This window comes from Mauremys mutica, chromosome 1 (assembly GCF_020497125.1).
Source record: "Mauremys mutica isolate MM-2020 ecotype Southern chromosome 1, ASM2049712v1, whole genome shotgun sequence".
NCBI classification, from domain to species: Eukaryota; Metazoa; Chordata; order Testudines; family Geoemydidae; genus Mauremys; species Mauremys mutica.
This window is the reverse complement of record NC_059072.1, coordinates 222,914,340-222,929,995: the sequence shown is the minus strand read 5'-3', so window position 1 is coordinate 222,929,995 and position 15,656 is coordinate 222,914,340. Positions and strand designations below refer to the sequence as shown.

Genomic DNA, 15,656 nt, shown 5'->3' with positions numbered 1-15,656 from the left:
CAAAAATAGAATAAGTGTTAGCAAGTGTACCCTCCAGTGACGGCTCTGTTAAGCACTATTTGATTATAGTCATTTAAAATAATGTTGGTAGATGATAGATTTAAATGATCCAAAAATCACAGATAGCAATTTACAAATATAATTATTTCTGCAATTTTGTCATGTATCTAATGGCTTTTAATCTCTTGGTTTCATTTAACTGAATTAGCCTTTTATCTTTGATTATTCCATTCACAAGCCCAGCACACTGACAACCAATATTTTATTGCTGTTTTTTGCTGTTTTTACAGGTGGTTTACTAGTCCAACCACTGTCAACGCTTTCTATAGTGCATCGACCAACCAGATCAGTGAGTACCCGACTTCTTTTTCTTCTTTAATTATTTGTTCGGAAAAGGATATGTATGAAGGCATACCTTTTCAGCTGATACCAGGAGGAGCTACAGGTGGTTAGGACCTGAAAATCAGGCCCTGACGTGAGTCAGATCAGCCACCCCCAAATTTAAACATTTTAAGTTAGTGTACGCCACTGAAAATTCAAACCTAAATTCCTTCCATAATCATGCAATAATACAGCATTTTTGTACCAATGAATGTGTCCAGAGGAAAGTGGTTCAGATAGTAAGGGCTAAATCCTGATCTCCATCACATTTGTGCAAGTCCATTGAAGTCTATGGGCATGAATGGGTTGTATAGAATGCTGCGTTTGGTTTTAAATTCTTCTCTGATTTGTCTGATCTCATCTTGTAATTACAGCACAACACCTTTTAACCTAATCTTTGATTACTGGTTCCCTTGTTTTTTAAATATTCTGGCCAGATAGCTTATCTTCATCATATTTTGATTCCAGGGTTCCTGAAATAATATGGCTGAGATTTTCAAAGCTCTTTAGAGGATCTGGATGCCCAATTCCAATTTATTTTATTGAGAATTTTGCATCCAAATGTCTTAAGTGACGTTTGAAAATCTCAGACTATATTTCTAAGGCTGGAGGGATGGTAGTGTTACCTTTACCTTGATACCTCTCTTCTACCTCCCAGCTGTGAGAGTTACTGGCAGCATCATCCTTTCTTTTTCTGTGGCTTCAGGCTCTGCATAGCTCTCTGGCATAACCTCTCTGCTTGGGGGGTCCCTTACCACAGGCTTGTCGGAGATCTCTGGTTGGCTCCCCACCATTTTCTTAAATCTCTTTTTATCACACTACAAAATAATTCCTGAAACTAATGGAATGAATATGCCAGACTGAAGGTAGACAGGAAGTCCTGTCTAGTGGTTAAAGTAGGGAATTGGCACTTATGTCGCTTGGATTGTATGCTCAGCTATTCCTGTAACTCACTTGTGCCACTGTACAAGTCACTTAACTTCTCTGTGGCTCAGTGTACTCATTTGTAAATGGGTGCAATAATTAGGCTCTTATCCTAAAAATAGCCCTCGGCATATTCTGCTCCACTTTTACTGAAAGGTCACCTCTATCAAGCAACTGATTTTTGAGTGGCCATTTAAGATCGCTAGTCAATTCTGTGATAACTACACCTCTACCTCCATATAACGCTGTCCTTGGGAGCCAAAGAATCGTACCGTGTTATAGGTGAAACCGCGTTATATCGAACTCGCTTTGATCCACCGGCGTGCGCAGCCCCGCCCCCCCAGAGCGCTGCTTTACTGCGTTATATCCGAATTCATGTTATATCGGGTCGCATTATATTGGTGTAGGGGTGTATCTAAAGGACATAAGAAAAATAACTGCCTTTTCCTGTTAAATAAAGAACAAACTTCCCCGGTTTTCAGATTTACAGTATAGCTAAGGTTGAAGTTTAGCAAGCACAGAATAAAATCTGTTGCTGTTACATATACTTTATTATCAAATCCTTTCAAACTTACCGCATCATTCAGCTCTCTCAGCTGTTCTGACATAGCACATTAAAGAAAGCTATAATGAGAGGCTGGAGTTACTGATGCTGAATTTCACACTCCCTGTGTCTAACGGTATCACGAAACAGAGAGCTGTCAAATGTAACCAATCAGTCATGGGTGCAGAAGCAATTGTATTTTATATTATGACTGCTGACCTTCTTGTACCACTTGCATTTGACCTTGGGTTTTAGATAGTGCTGCTCACTGTTTTTAAGGCTGTTCTCAGGTGCAAAAGAATGTACATGGTCTGAGCTGATCTGGTTCAGAGAGAGCCCGGTATGGTATTTATCTCTGCATGGGAGGGGTCATAAATAGCGTAGCTAGGGGGGGAGCGGGGGAGCGGCTGCTCCCCACTGAGCGCATTCCCCAAAAGTGGCACCTTTTAATTTTTACACTCGCCCCAGCAGTCCCAGTCTTCGGCAGCAATTCGGCGGCAGATCCTTCATCCACTCTGGGTCTTCAGTGGCAATTTGGCGGCGGGTCCTTTAGCTGCTCCGGGTCTTCGGCGGCAAGTCCTTCAGTCTTCAGTGGCAAGACTTGGGGGGGGTTGTTGTTTTTTTCCCTTTTTTTTTCTTCTTCGCTGCTTTGGCGCCTTTTTATGTGTTTGCTTCCCCCTGCTGGTAGAACCTGGTTACGCCACTGAAGTGGACCCTTTCACTGTCAACTATGTGAGCTCGGGAGAGGGATACAAAGAGGTACAGTATAACTGGTGGTCCACCATTTTTTAGATAGGAAATTTACAATGAACTACTAGCCCTTGTTGAAAGCCAGAGGGATTTGTTGAACACTGGAGGCTGGCACTCAATGCCACTATCAAACCTCTTTTAACAGTTGATTAATTCCAGGAAAGAGCTCCACCATTATCTGGGATGGAATTCCTGAAAGTATCAAAAATAAGTTCATTCAAGAGGGCTGTACTCACTCTCTCAGAAAACTTCACTCATGAGAGCTACATCTTACCGTTTTTAGTAACCATTCATGTTGAATATCCTAGGAGCTGGGGAAAATACTACACAAACTGTGGATATGGAGTCACCTCTTTAAGCAAACTAGATTCTACTATGTTTATGTTCGCTTTTAGTGTGTTACAGAAATAGTCGTAGAAATGGTGAATTTTAAGTGAATGGGGGAGATTGTTTATGAAAAGCAAGTTTTATATTAGTAAGTGATAGGATTTACAGCAGAAACCTAATTCTAAAAGCTAATTGGAGCTAATCAAAATAACCAGTACAACTTGAATTTCAAATACTCACAACAAGCTGCTTGCAAACAGTATAGAGACAAAGGACTGTTTTGTTTTGAACAATGAAAATTCTGAGTAGTGAATACATTCTAAATAAGCCTAAATGTTTTATGGACAATGCATAAACATAGAAAGAAGTGAGCGTAGTCTTTTGGTGGATACTGACAACTACTGCAGTATGTCCCCTTTCTTATGCCCATCTCACTCCTTCATGCCCAGCTCTGGATTAGTGAGTGGAATACTGGTGGCCTGCTATCTCATCCAGGGCCTTTGGCAAGTCCGTTTCTCATATTGTCTATCCCTTACAGGCCCATGTGCCTGAAAGAATGAGCCAAAATGGCTTCTGTGGCTGCAATATATTTCACCGATATAAACACTTTTCATTAACTACCACTGCATGTTCAAGGAAGCACTGCAAACTCCAAAAAGGCAAACTGAGTGTTTTTAATTTCATCTAGATTATTTAATTTCATCTTGTATTGAGTACTGACTCATAAGGAAGAATGCCACCTACTGACTCATGAGATCTTTCTTAGTAGAAAGCAGAAACATGATGATTAAAAAATTAATGAATAGATTGCGGAGAATACAGCAAAATTTGCACGAAGATGGCAATGCTATCAGCTTGGTTGAGCTTATGTGCAAGTAGATTCCTATTGCCCTGCCCACATTGTCTTTATTTCACTAATATACAGTATATAGAAGCCAGAACCCATTTTTCTAGTTTCTAATTCTTTCTTTTAGATAAAACAGACCTGTTGACAGTGCAAGTTGTTTTCTCAAAAGAGAGGTAATCAGATATACTAGGTAAAGGAATGCAACAGTGTTCGAGCTATACAGGTTGTCAGTTATAGGCAGTATACATACTGTTACTAAAGTTACATCAAAGAATTCTTTTATCAGTTCATTCTGCTTGGTTTCTCTTTCCTTAAATAATTCACTTGTTAACTTAACTGAGGTGAATTAGATTAACCAATGCCCATTTTTTTGGAAAAGTTGAAATTAGTTTCTTAACATTTGACCTCATATTGAGTATTTACTGAGCAATGTAACCCACCGATTTTGGGTAGTTTTTACTTAAGGAAGTAGATGTAAGTCATTGCCTTTATAAACAGATCCATATACCATGGTAACTGAGTATGTAGTATAGGGAATACTGCAAATGTCATGGTTTTAATTGCAACCATTGGTACAGTGCATTGACTGGCTTATCTTTTTCCATAAGGGGCTTTCAGAGCCTGATCTAAAATCTATTGAAGTTACTGGAAAGACTCCTATTGACTTCAATAGGCTTTAAATCAGGTCCTTATTGAATTAGGTACCTAAGTAAATCAATCAGTGTTAAAAAAAGTCATAACAGGAAGACTTATGGCAAGCATCTACTACTATACTTCTACCAAGGAAAGAGTTTAGCATCATTATAGCACTCAAAATGCAGCATAACTCTCTGGCCTTTTAAAGACAAAAAATGGAATGCTACAACAAAGGGTAGGTCCATACTTACTGCGCGGGTCGACGCGGTGAGTTTGACTTCTCGGAGTTCGAACTATCGCGTCTAATCAAGACGCGATAGTTCGAACTCCCCACGCGCTCCGGTCGACTCCGGAACTCCACCACCGCGAAGGGCGGTGGCGGAGTCGACCTTGGAGCCGCGGAGTTCGACCCCGCCGCGTCTGGACGGGTAAGTCAGCTTAGTTCGGGTAACTACCTTAGTTCGACTTCAGCTACGCTATTCGCGTAGCTGAAGTCGCGTACCTTAGTTCGACCCCCCCCGTAGTGTAGACCAGACCAAAGAAGAGAACAGGAAGCTTGAAATTTGGCAGGCTTAATTTCATTAACATGTATAAATATATAATATTTTCTATTATGTTTGAAAACTTGAGCACTTTTGATCAGCTAATTATGATTATAGACAGTGCATTTGCATGGGATGAAGCTAAATTTAGGCCTACACTGAATCATATGCTCATTAAATAAGAACATATATAGATGTATCAGATATTGAGCCACACTGGATAGATATAAACATATGTAGATATAAGTGTCTTTTTTATTCACTTATTGTGATATGTCAGTTCCCTTGATGTATGGTGTCAGTTAAGATGCCTCTCGCCTACAGAGAGAGCTGCCTCATTACATTTTAGAGGAAGAACCCTTTGAAAATGACAGAAAATGCCAGATGAGACCTTATATCTCCTGCTAAGCATCTTGCAAGATGTATGTGCTTGATGGTGTGCAGCAGAGGAAAGCTCTGTGGTATCTGGTGGCTAAGGAAATGCAACAAACACAGTGTGCAGCATTCATGGTCTCAGAGAAGCAGCTGCAGTTTCCTCAGGAGCTCTGTTCTTTTCCTGAAGGACTGGGTTAATCAGAAGTTTACTGATGAAGGAGCAGTTTCAAAATAGTCCATTGGCTTTCTGAAGGCTAATGGGCAGAGCAGTTTTGTAATTAACATTTTTGAGCAGTGTTCTTAATTAAGAGATTCAAGTTGTTCCCATTTTCCTAATGACCAGCGGTCACTTTCATTTTAAACTACATTCACAAGCAAGACAATGAGCAATTCTCTCTTTTTTCCCCCCCTCTTCCTTGATGTTCTTATCTACAAATGCTCAAAATAGAAGAATTTTTTCCTTGTATGTTTCTTGTTTCTGGGGAATCCTAGATATTTCCTTTCCTTAAGAAAAATATGTAAATGTTTTTTGTAAAAACGTTCTTTCCCTTTTTCCTAGGTCCTTAAGTGGCCCACCTCACTGTGTTGTCTGAGCCCTCATAAACATTAATGCACTTACCCGCACAAAACACCTATGAGAGAGGAAAGTAGTATTATCCCCATTTTCACACCTCTATGAGAGAGGGAAGTAGTAGTATTCCTGTTTTACAGGTGAGGAGAGAGATTAAGCTTCCTTCTCAAAATCAAATGGGAAATCTTTGTCAGAACTGGGAACTGAAAGTCTATTGAGTCCAGTGCCTTTGCCATTATATCCTCTTTCCTCTCTCCTTGTGAGCTGAATTTGCACCTACTTTTAAAATTAAGGTTTGCACTGATGCACAGTATGGGCCAGTTAGTCTGCCTTCCACAGTTTAGTCTGTTTGTTCTGTGAATCCACAGGATGTATGAGGTGAAATGACCACTCTTCTTGTTCGCCTCCTTGTGTGAGTTTGAAACCCTTTGACTTTTGGCCATCACTCCATCTTCTGTTCATCTATTACCAATTCTAAATGTCATAATTTGGATCTACCCTATGAAAATTTGAAAACCACGTTACAGACTTTACACATGTAAATTAAGGAATGTTGAACACAATTCTGAACAAAATATACATCTTAGGGATCACCTTGTTATTTATCACCTATCGCTAGTATCTATGTGCTGGGATCACTATGCGGTCAGAATCTGTTTTAAACATGCCAGTGCAGTTAGTGGTAAATGTGGATGAATGGATGTGATTTGGAAAGTGGTTTTGCTAACACAGTTTAGAAGACCCAGTGCTACCCAATCAAATATTTTACAAGATAAATCTTACAGCATTTGAAACCAGAGTTGGAGCTGAACCTAAAATTCCCCATGCTCTTGTGGGTCGTCTTTGCTGCTCTGGTTCAGGCTCATCACCAGTTAGAATAATGTAAAATGTGTTATTTTTTCCATAGTTTCTGTGCACTAGGAGGTGAAACCAGGAACTTAAAGTGTTGCTTTAATTGTGGGGATTTTACAGTGGCGCAGTGGCTTTTTTTTTTTTAAAGTGGGTAAACTAATCTAAACTAAATTCCACATTCCCCAAATGGGAAGTGGGCAAACTCTGTTTACTTGTGTTTCCTCTCAAGTATGTGACTGGGATTTTGGCTTTGTTCAAATCAAAATTCAATGGAGCAAACCAACGTGGTAGATTTGGAAGATGTTTGCATGAAGCCAGGTGGTGTTAAACTATTTCCTTTCACAGTCCTCTAGTTGAAAATGAGCAAATCAAATTACTTGTGCTTATTTGGGCAAGTAACTTCATCTCCCTGTGCCTCAGTTTGCTTATCTGTGAAATGTGAATAATACTTACTTCTCTTACAAATATGTTAATTAATTAATGCTCATGATTTAGTTTATACATACATGTAAAGCACTCAGAGAAGACCACTGCTGTAAAGGTGGAAAATGCTGTATTTTAAAACTTGAAATGTACATCAACAAACTACACATCTCCTTCTTAGGGATGCAGGTTGAGTGTTGATATGTGAGTCAAGTTTCCTTCAGTGAAGTTAAAAGTAGTCCTGGATGTCAATTAGAATTTTAAACTCAGAATAAATTCAGAGCTAAACATTTTAAAAGCCGGACCGGTACATTCAATTTCCTGCAAAGCTGTAAAAAAAAATATTGCATTTTGGGAGTATATTCTAAACAAGTGGAGGGTTCAGTAGATACATAATGGAAGGGCAATAGCAGCAGCAACAGCAAATATTTTTAAAGGTGGATCTGTAGGGCACCTTCACCCATAAACATTTTGAAAGAAAAAATAACAAAAACAACCAGAAAGTGAATCATTTTCCACAACCAGGAAAAGGAAAATGTCTTGTCCAAATAAGTGGTATTTTTATTCCTAAATTAAGACAATGACGTGAGAGGAAAAACTGCAAATTTCAGGCGCAATCCTGTAAACATTTATGCATATGAGTGTCAAAGCCTGGCCCAGTCTCCCTGTCTGGACAGATACCCATCTGTTGTGAATGGACCCAACCTCTGGATGCCATGTGCTCCTGAGCCAAATAGGTCAGGCAGAACTGCATTGTTGTTCATAGATCTGGGTCTCTAAGCACATTCCCAGGTGCAGGGCCCAGTTTCTGAGATGTGGGGCTTCACAGCTAAGCTGCCTCAGATCTCCTAATCAGTGCCTCAACTCTCTCGAGCCCTCCTGTTGCTTATACATGTTCCTTCAGAATTCCATCTCACTGTGTGGGTGCTCTGAACTCAGTTAACCTTCTTAAGGACAACGTAGCAGGCAGGCAAGGAACACAGGCTTATCAAATGAATTTCTTAACCACAGCCACTTTTACAGTTAAGAAAGTACTAGAGAGTTACAGTTCTTTGCAAAATAAGTAACAGTCCTGAGAGACACCCTCCCCATGACTGATTTTATCCTTCCTGTGAGTCTGAGGGCTGGTCAGTATTTCACATGAGGCAGTATCTCTCCTACTGTCTTTTACTGTCTCTCACTGGTTTTCTGGTATGTGATGGTGGACAGCTCTCTTCTTCTGAAAGCAGCCCACCCCTTACATGTAGTCTCTGATTCTGTTTTGCCTTGTGACCAGACTGAGAAATTCTAACCCCAAATCATGCAAGTCCCCATGAAGAAAAGCATTGTCCTCTGTGTTGGGCCAGTGACTGAGAATCATTCAGAGTTGGTGGCCCTTGAAGGCTCTCCTACTGTAGTCCTCTCTGAGATGTGCCACACCCTATCCTGGAGGGGTAGTGTCTGGACTGGCCTTGTCAGGGTCAGGCTGGCTTTCCAACACAAAATGGCAGTTAGCACATTAAAATGGATCACAGGATATAAAAATGGAAGTCACAAAACAAAATCAAGTTCACAGTTTGATACATGCATATCTCACTTGGTCACGGTGCGTTACTTTATTCACACAAATAGACTTATTAAATCAATGGAACTACTCATATGATCAACATTACTCACACCACATTAATATTTATAGAATTGGGCCCTTGGACACTGACAGGGGCGGCTCTAGACATTTCGCCGCCCTAAGCACGGCGGCATGCCGCGGGGGGCGCTCTGCCGGTCGCTGGTCCTGCAGCTCTGGTGGACCCTCCGCAGGCACGCCGCCGAAGGCAGCCTGCCTGCCGCCTGCCTGCCGCCCTCCCGGCGGCCGGCAGAGTGCCCCCCGCGGCATGCCGCCCCAAGCACGCACTTGGCATGCTGGGGCCTGGAGCCGCCCCTGGACACTGAGGGCTAATGTGCCAATGAATGCACCTATACAAGACAGTAAAGGGATGATTTGGAGCCCTGCGTGGGCTACCTGCATGCTACAACATGGAGGAGACCAGATTGCAAGGTTCCACAGTCCAGTCTGGAGAGTTTTCTATTGACTTCAAAAGGTTTGGATCAGATCCTAACAGAATGTGTGATTTGTCACTGCCTAAACTCATTTATGAAGAAGTGTAGTAGGCGGGACCTATTCTAATGATGATACCTAACACTTACATAGGGCTTTTCATCTTTAGATCTCAAAATATCTTACAAAAGAGCTTGGTATCATTATCGCCATTTTATGGATGGGAAAGTGAGGCATAGGAAGTAAAGTGACTTGCTAAAGTCCACCCAGTAGGCTAGTGGCAGAGCCAGGAATACAGCCCACATCTCCTGAGTCCCAGTCCAGTGGTCTGTCCACTAAGAGTAAAGATCTCATCAGGATACTTGAGAATGCCATTAATATGAGATATTTGACAATACACATGATGAATATGAATGCTTACTCTTCTGGTTGTGATGCAAGATCAGGAAATCCTTGGTAACTAGTGTAATTTATATTTTTACAGCACAAAAATAAAGAGTCTGAACATGATCTGAACAACAAAAGAGCATCCAGGGAACGATAAAAACCCAGATTATAAGTTTTACAAAAAGTTGCTTTTCATAAATCAATTGCAAACAGGTGGCTATGGCAGCAAGGGAGCAAGAGCAGGCAGGCAGCAGATGGGCAGGCCAGGAGGGCATACCACTTGCTGCATCACTTGACATGAATTACACTCAGTATGTTCTTTTAAAAGACTCTGGGAGGATAATAATGAAATCTTGCCTCACATTTACCTTCGCTGTGCAAAATTCCGTGCTCTGTTTATAAATAATAAAAGACCTAAAATCTTATTGTCTTTTTTGTTTTGATTTTAAAGTTCATGTGGTTTTTATGTTTTGAGACCGTAACATTCTTTGGCAATCAGAATATGGTGGAAAAGTTAGAAATTGCAATGAACCAGTCCAAGAAACATCATTGTCATAGCCACTTTATATAGGCTTAAGATACTCTAAAAAAGAGAAATGGAGATATAGGCCAAGTCATTTCAAAAGGCTGCTCCTGAAGTTATATACCTAACTCTATATCTAAGCACATACATGGCTTGATTTTTCACCCCATTTTGAAAATTTTGGCCAGAGAGTCTCAATCTTGTGTAGTGGTGCAGCGGCTGTTAACCAGTTGGTATGTTTAATCCCAGATAAGGGAGAACTTCAGCAGCAGGGAATTGACTTCTGTATATGTACTGAAATGTAGTTTAGTGGTTAGAAATGGGCCTGGGATTTGTGGGTTCTAGGTACTATTGCTGTCTGTGTGTGATCTTGGGTAAATCACTTACTGGAGTGTCAGCACTGATAACCTTTCAACTGCAGATTATTTTACCAGTAACTTCCAACTGATGCACTTATTGGGTATGGTTGGATGTTCCTATCAAGCCTTGATAATCTATGATCCTGATTCAACAAGTTGGTTAAGCATTTCCCCATGCTTGCGGGGGGAGGGATAGCTCAGTGGTTTGAGTATTGGCCTGCTAAACCCACAGTTGTGAGTTCAATCCTTGAGGAGGCCACTTAGGGATCTGGGGCAAAAATTGGTCCTCCTAGTGAAGGCAGGGGGCTGGACTCAATGACCTTTCAAAGTCCCTTCCAGTTCTAGGAGACTGGTATATCTCCAATTATTACCTTCCTCAAATTACCTTTATATGGCTTACTTTAAACCACTCACTGATTTTAATGGGACTATTCACATGTTAAAAATAGGAACGTGCTTAAGTACCTTGCAGAATTGGGGCTCCAGTAGCCTGCGGAGCAAGTTTTTTTTTTTTTTTTTTTTTTGGCATTTTGTCTGTTACTCCTGCCCTTCTGTATGTATTGTCAAGAGCTCAGAGGCCAGAGAAGTGGCTCTGTCCCTTTGCACGGGAAGACCAGTGCAGCCAGCAATCTATGTAGCCCAAAATCCAGCAAGAAAGCACAAGGGAAGTTCCGCTTGTCTAGATGTCTAACATACAACAACAAACTGTCCCAGGTCATAGTGCAACATCCTGTTGCCACTGCACTGTGAACAAGGATGATCTATGGTCTGTTTGGAAGACCCACAGGCTAATTATCAGCACACTGTTTTGAAGTTGTTCAAGAGAAGAACTGCCCTGCAGAACCCTCTTTAAAACCCCCCTCGTGGCTTCATCGTTCAGCGGGATTGAATTTGCTTCTAACTTTTGTATTTTGACTATTACAGGATTCCCAGCAGGAGAACTCCAAAAGCCTTTCTTCTGGGGGACAGAATATCCTAGGTAAGTAAGAAAGGAAAACTATAGTAAGTAGGTAATGAGGAGTGTGGCAAAGGTAAGTTCTTGTGTGAAATGAAAGGGAGCACGAAGTGAAAGATTATATTAATACAGCAGCCCAAAACAACATGTACAGTAGAAATGTATAATCATGGCATGAAGAAACTGGCCATGGAAGAGCCCTTTGGGATAAGTGCCCTTCTGCTGCAGGCTGCTTTTTTATTGAAAAATCAGGTTGATCTGAACAGCTGCTGCCTTATGAGATACCTGTTTTTACCTTGGGAAACAGGATGTGTCTGTGTTTTTTAAACTGAGGATTGATTGCTTTGAGGAATTTGTAAATAATTGTGTGCGTGTGCAGGGTGTTTAGATTCTGTAGTGAGCAGAAGAGAGCAGCCTGTGCATGAAGTCTATTAAAAGAGAACTATAAATAATGGAAACAAAACTTTCATCTGCACTGAATGCTGCCCTGCCCCAGCTAAGAGGCTGCTCCAAAACCTGCTGAAGTGAATGGCAGCATTTCCATGGACTTTAGTGGGTTTTGGATTGGGTCCAAAAGGCTTGGATCCATAAAAGGAACTTAGGGGTTATGAGGCTCAGTACTACAAGGCCTAACTTTTAGGCAGGGCTGGCTCCAGTGTTTTTGCCGCCCCAAGTGGCAAAAAAAAAAAAAAGCCACGATTGGGAGCAGCTCTACCGCTGCCACTTCACTCTTCAGTGGCAATTCGGCGGCCAGTCCTTCCCTCCAAGAGGGACTGAGGGACCCGCTGCCAAATTGCCGTCAAAGAGATGGACATGCCACCCCAAGCAGTTGCTTGCTGCGCTGGTGCCTGGAGCCGGCCCTGCTTTTAGGTGCCTAGAAAATCACAGGAACACAGTGCAATTCACAGAGCCTGAGTTAGGCCCACAGGCTCCCTATACAGTGAATGCGGAAAGATAGGTGCCTAGGAATGGGATCCACAAAAGTTAGCATGTTAGGTGGGGAGCCCCCCTAAACTAGCCAATGAGAGATGCTGGTGAGAAGGGAGTTAGGAGTGCTGGAGTTAGGTGCCTAAGTCCGGGCTGCAGGATATGCTCTGCTTCTAATCTACAGCTGGGAACTCCTCTCCTGGAATCAGACATCTTAGGCGCCTAAGTACCTTTGTGGATCTGGGGCAAAGTGCTTGATGTCCCTCTTAGGGCCTCATCAAGGCAATAAATATCTCTCAGGATATACACTTTAGCACATGCTTGACTTTAAGCTGGTGAGCAGTTCCATTTGGGCCTTGGTTAGCATGTGCTGCTATAGGAGGAAAGATTTCAGGTCACCTTTAATCATGCTCAGTGAAAAGTTCCTACGTCCATGCAATTCAATATTTTCATACTTGGGGAAGGACAAGAGAATAAAAAGACCCCGACCACAGTTTCAGAAAGCTATCAAATGAGACCCATTACTACTGACAAGTGTCCTTAATAAATTCCATTGTTTACCTTTAAACATATGTTGTATTTGTTATATTTCAATTGGGATGAGTGCCCCTCTAAATAGGAATTTTGGCAGTAAAGATATGCATTAAACTTAGGAACAAATAAATTCATGTTCAAGATTAATTCTTATGAGCCAAGTGACTTTCTTGTGGTGCAGTAATTGGACAGGACCTCCCTTTATTCCTAGTTAACTCCTTTTTATACTATGCTTATTTCAGTGTGGTCAATTCCAGTTTTGTTCTCTGAGATGATTTCTTGGTACCCTGATCTCCTGTCAAAGTGCTGAAATTGTGGCTCTTTCAAACAATTATGCCACATATTTCTCTTCTTTAAATGTTACTCTAACATATACAAGTCGTTTTCACTCCCATACTCATCAGAATTTAGTAAACAAATGAATCTGTTCTATATCAAACAGATTGGCTTATTCTAGATCTTTTGTCAGTCCATATAATAGAGAACATACATGAGTACTAGAATCAGAAAAAAATCAAGTAATAAATACCAGCACTTGCAGAAAAATGTATCCTGCCAATATTTATTCACTGACCACTATTAGAGTCCCAGCTCCAATACAACCTCAGTTAAAATCAACTCTACCCTATCTGCATAATTGGAAGCTACCAGGGGCGGCTCTAGGAATCCCGCTGCCCCAAGCAGGGCGGCGCGCCGCGGGGGGCGCTCTGGCGGTCGCCGGTCCCACGGCTCCAGGGGACTTCTTGCAGACGTGCCTGCGGAGGTTCTGCTGGTCCCGCGGCTCCGGTGGAGCATCCGCAGGCATGATTGCGGAAGGTCCGCCGGAGCCGCCTGCCGCCCTGCCGGCAAAATGCCGCCCCGAGCGCGCGCTTGGCGCGCTGGGGTCTGGAGCCGGCCCTGGAAGCTACAGTATTAGGCTACATATGTGTATATCAAATACAATGTGATTATTAAGCTCCATCATTCCTAGTTAGGAGTTTGTAATGTCAGTGGCATTGCAAACAGAGTGACAGAAAAACTACTTGAATTAGGTTTTGTAATTACAGAGAATTTTTTGATAGTTGAATTTTCACAAATAAATGTTGCTGATAATATTAAAAGGCAATAATCTTATTATAAACCCACTGGGTTGATTTTAATGATTTTTGGATAGCAGCATTCCTAATGTTATCCATCAAAAATCAAACAATGACTATTTTTTCTGAGTGACATGACTATTATTTACCTACATTGTCTAAAGTTGATTTGGGTTTAAATTTGATTTTAACATCTGCAGAGCTCCCAGGATAGGTAAGAGAGGGTTCTCAACCTAGAAAAAAGTATCTTGATCCTTTACTATAAACATTTGCAACAACTGGAAACTTTTCTACAGAAGCGTTCCTCATGCTGCTAATATCAGTGCAGCTGATTTTTTTGCCATTTTGTTTTTTCACACTTCTCTGGCTTCAGAAGGCTTTATGACTTTAGATATGGAAAACAAGCCTAATATTGTGCATTCAGTACAGATAATTGTCATTATACAAAATTACAAATTTGTCACGCAATGGGATGATATTTCTATTGTTGAACTGTATAACTTTAACCAAAGCTCTTTAATGAAGGTTTGAGATGATAGAAAACACAGTAGGAAACATTTTATCACAGACAAATTACCCTTTAGGAAAAAAAACAACAAAGGGAAGAATTGTCATGGGTGGGGGGATTAAATCATAAACACATTTTTGGGTATGACTGAGATGAGCAATTAGTATGTGATGGCTCATTATGTCCAGTAATAATATGTTACTTCAAACCCTTTGCCTTTTCCTGTTACTATACAATGTGTTATTAATACACTGATATACACTACTTTGATGTATGGCATTTCTGTAACGTGTGACGTATGTAATGTTCCAGAAGAATAACTTAGCAAATACAATATGTGTTTCATGAATACTCTATGGAATGAAAATTTCATACACGTCTTTTCCCCTCACCATAGAAGAAGATCAGAAAATTGAAAACAAAAAATATACTCTACAACCAAACCAGGAAGATGTCAATTATTGTCTGCCAGGATCATGAAATGATTGTCTCCTTTCTGGCTCTTCAGTGCATTAGATCTGATTGTAGATAATCTCTTATTTCTGCACAGGTGAAGGGGAAATAGGATAATACCTCTTTTGAAAACAATGGGAATCTTTTAATGTTTCACATATTAAATGACATGCATTTGCAAGCTTGTCTATCACATACTCAGAGAAGTGTGATTAGAGATGGCATCTCAAATCACGTTTAATCTTTGATCTGTGCTGTTCTTTAACTACATTATCAGAATAATTTTACTCTTAACACTGTCCAGGTCCCAGTTAGAAAATAAATGCTGCACTCAGTTGGAAGCCCCTCTTTTTTTCCTGCATCCTGATGAGGATATAAGATATTTGTCTAGACAATCTAGCCACCTCAGAGATGACAACAACGCCTTTAAGGGTTTATTTTTACCCTTCTTTAATAAACAAGACTTTTCATGTTCCACCTTTCAATATCAGAAACTTTGAGAGGAACTTCATGGATGTAGTTTTTAGATACAAAAAACCTTTTCTGAAATGGAAACCTGTTCTATCCTCTCTCTCATCTGCTTTGATGTGCATATGCATGCAGATATTGTGAGGTGAAACTGCTCTTTTGTGTTATAGGTCTTTAAGTTATGGTGCCATTGGGGTAATTGTTGGGCATGAGTTTACCCATGGATTTGATAATAATGGTGAGTAATTGTCCACATTTA

General features: G+C 40.8%; 1 protein-coding gene across 1 annotated transcript in view; it reads left to right on the top strand.

Moving 5' to 3' along the window:
* The window catches only part of PHEX (phosphate regulating endopeptidase homolog X-linked), a 132,251-nt gene that overhangs the window by 101,408 nt on the left and 15,187 nt on the right, over window positions 1-15,656 (top strand). The window contains exons 15-17 of the mRNA XM_045020797.1: window positions 291-349; window positions 11,401-11,455; window positions 15,568-15,635. Coding sequence (XP_044876732.1) covers window positions 291-349; window positions 11,401-11,455; window positions 15,568-15,635 — 182 coding nt within the window. The remainder of the gene's footprint in view (window positions 1-290; window positions 350-11,400; window positions 11,456-15,567; window positions 15,636-15,656) is intronic.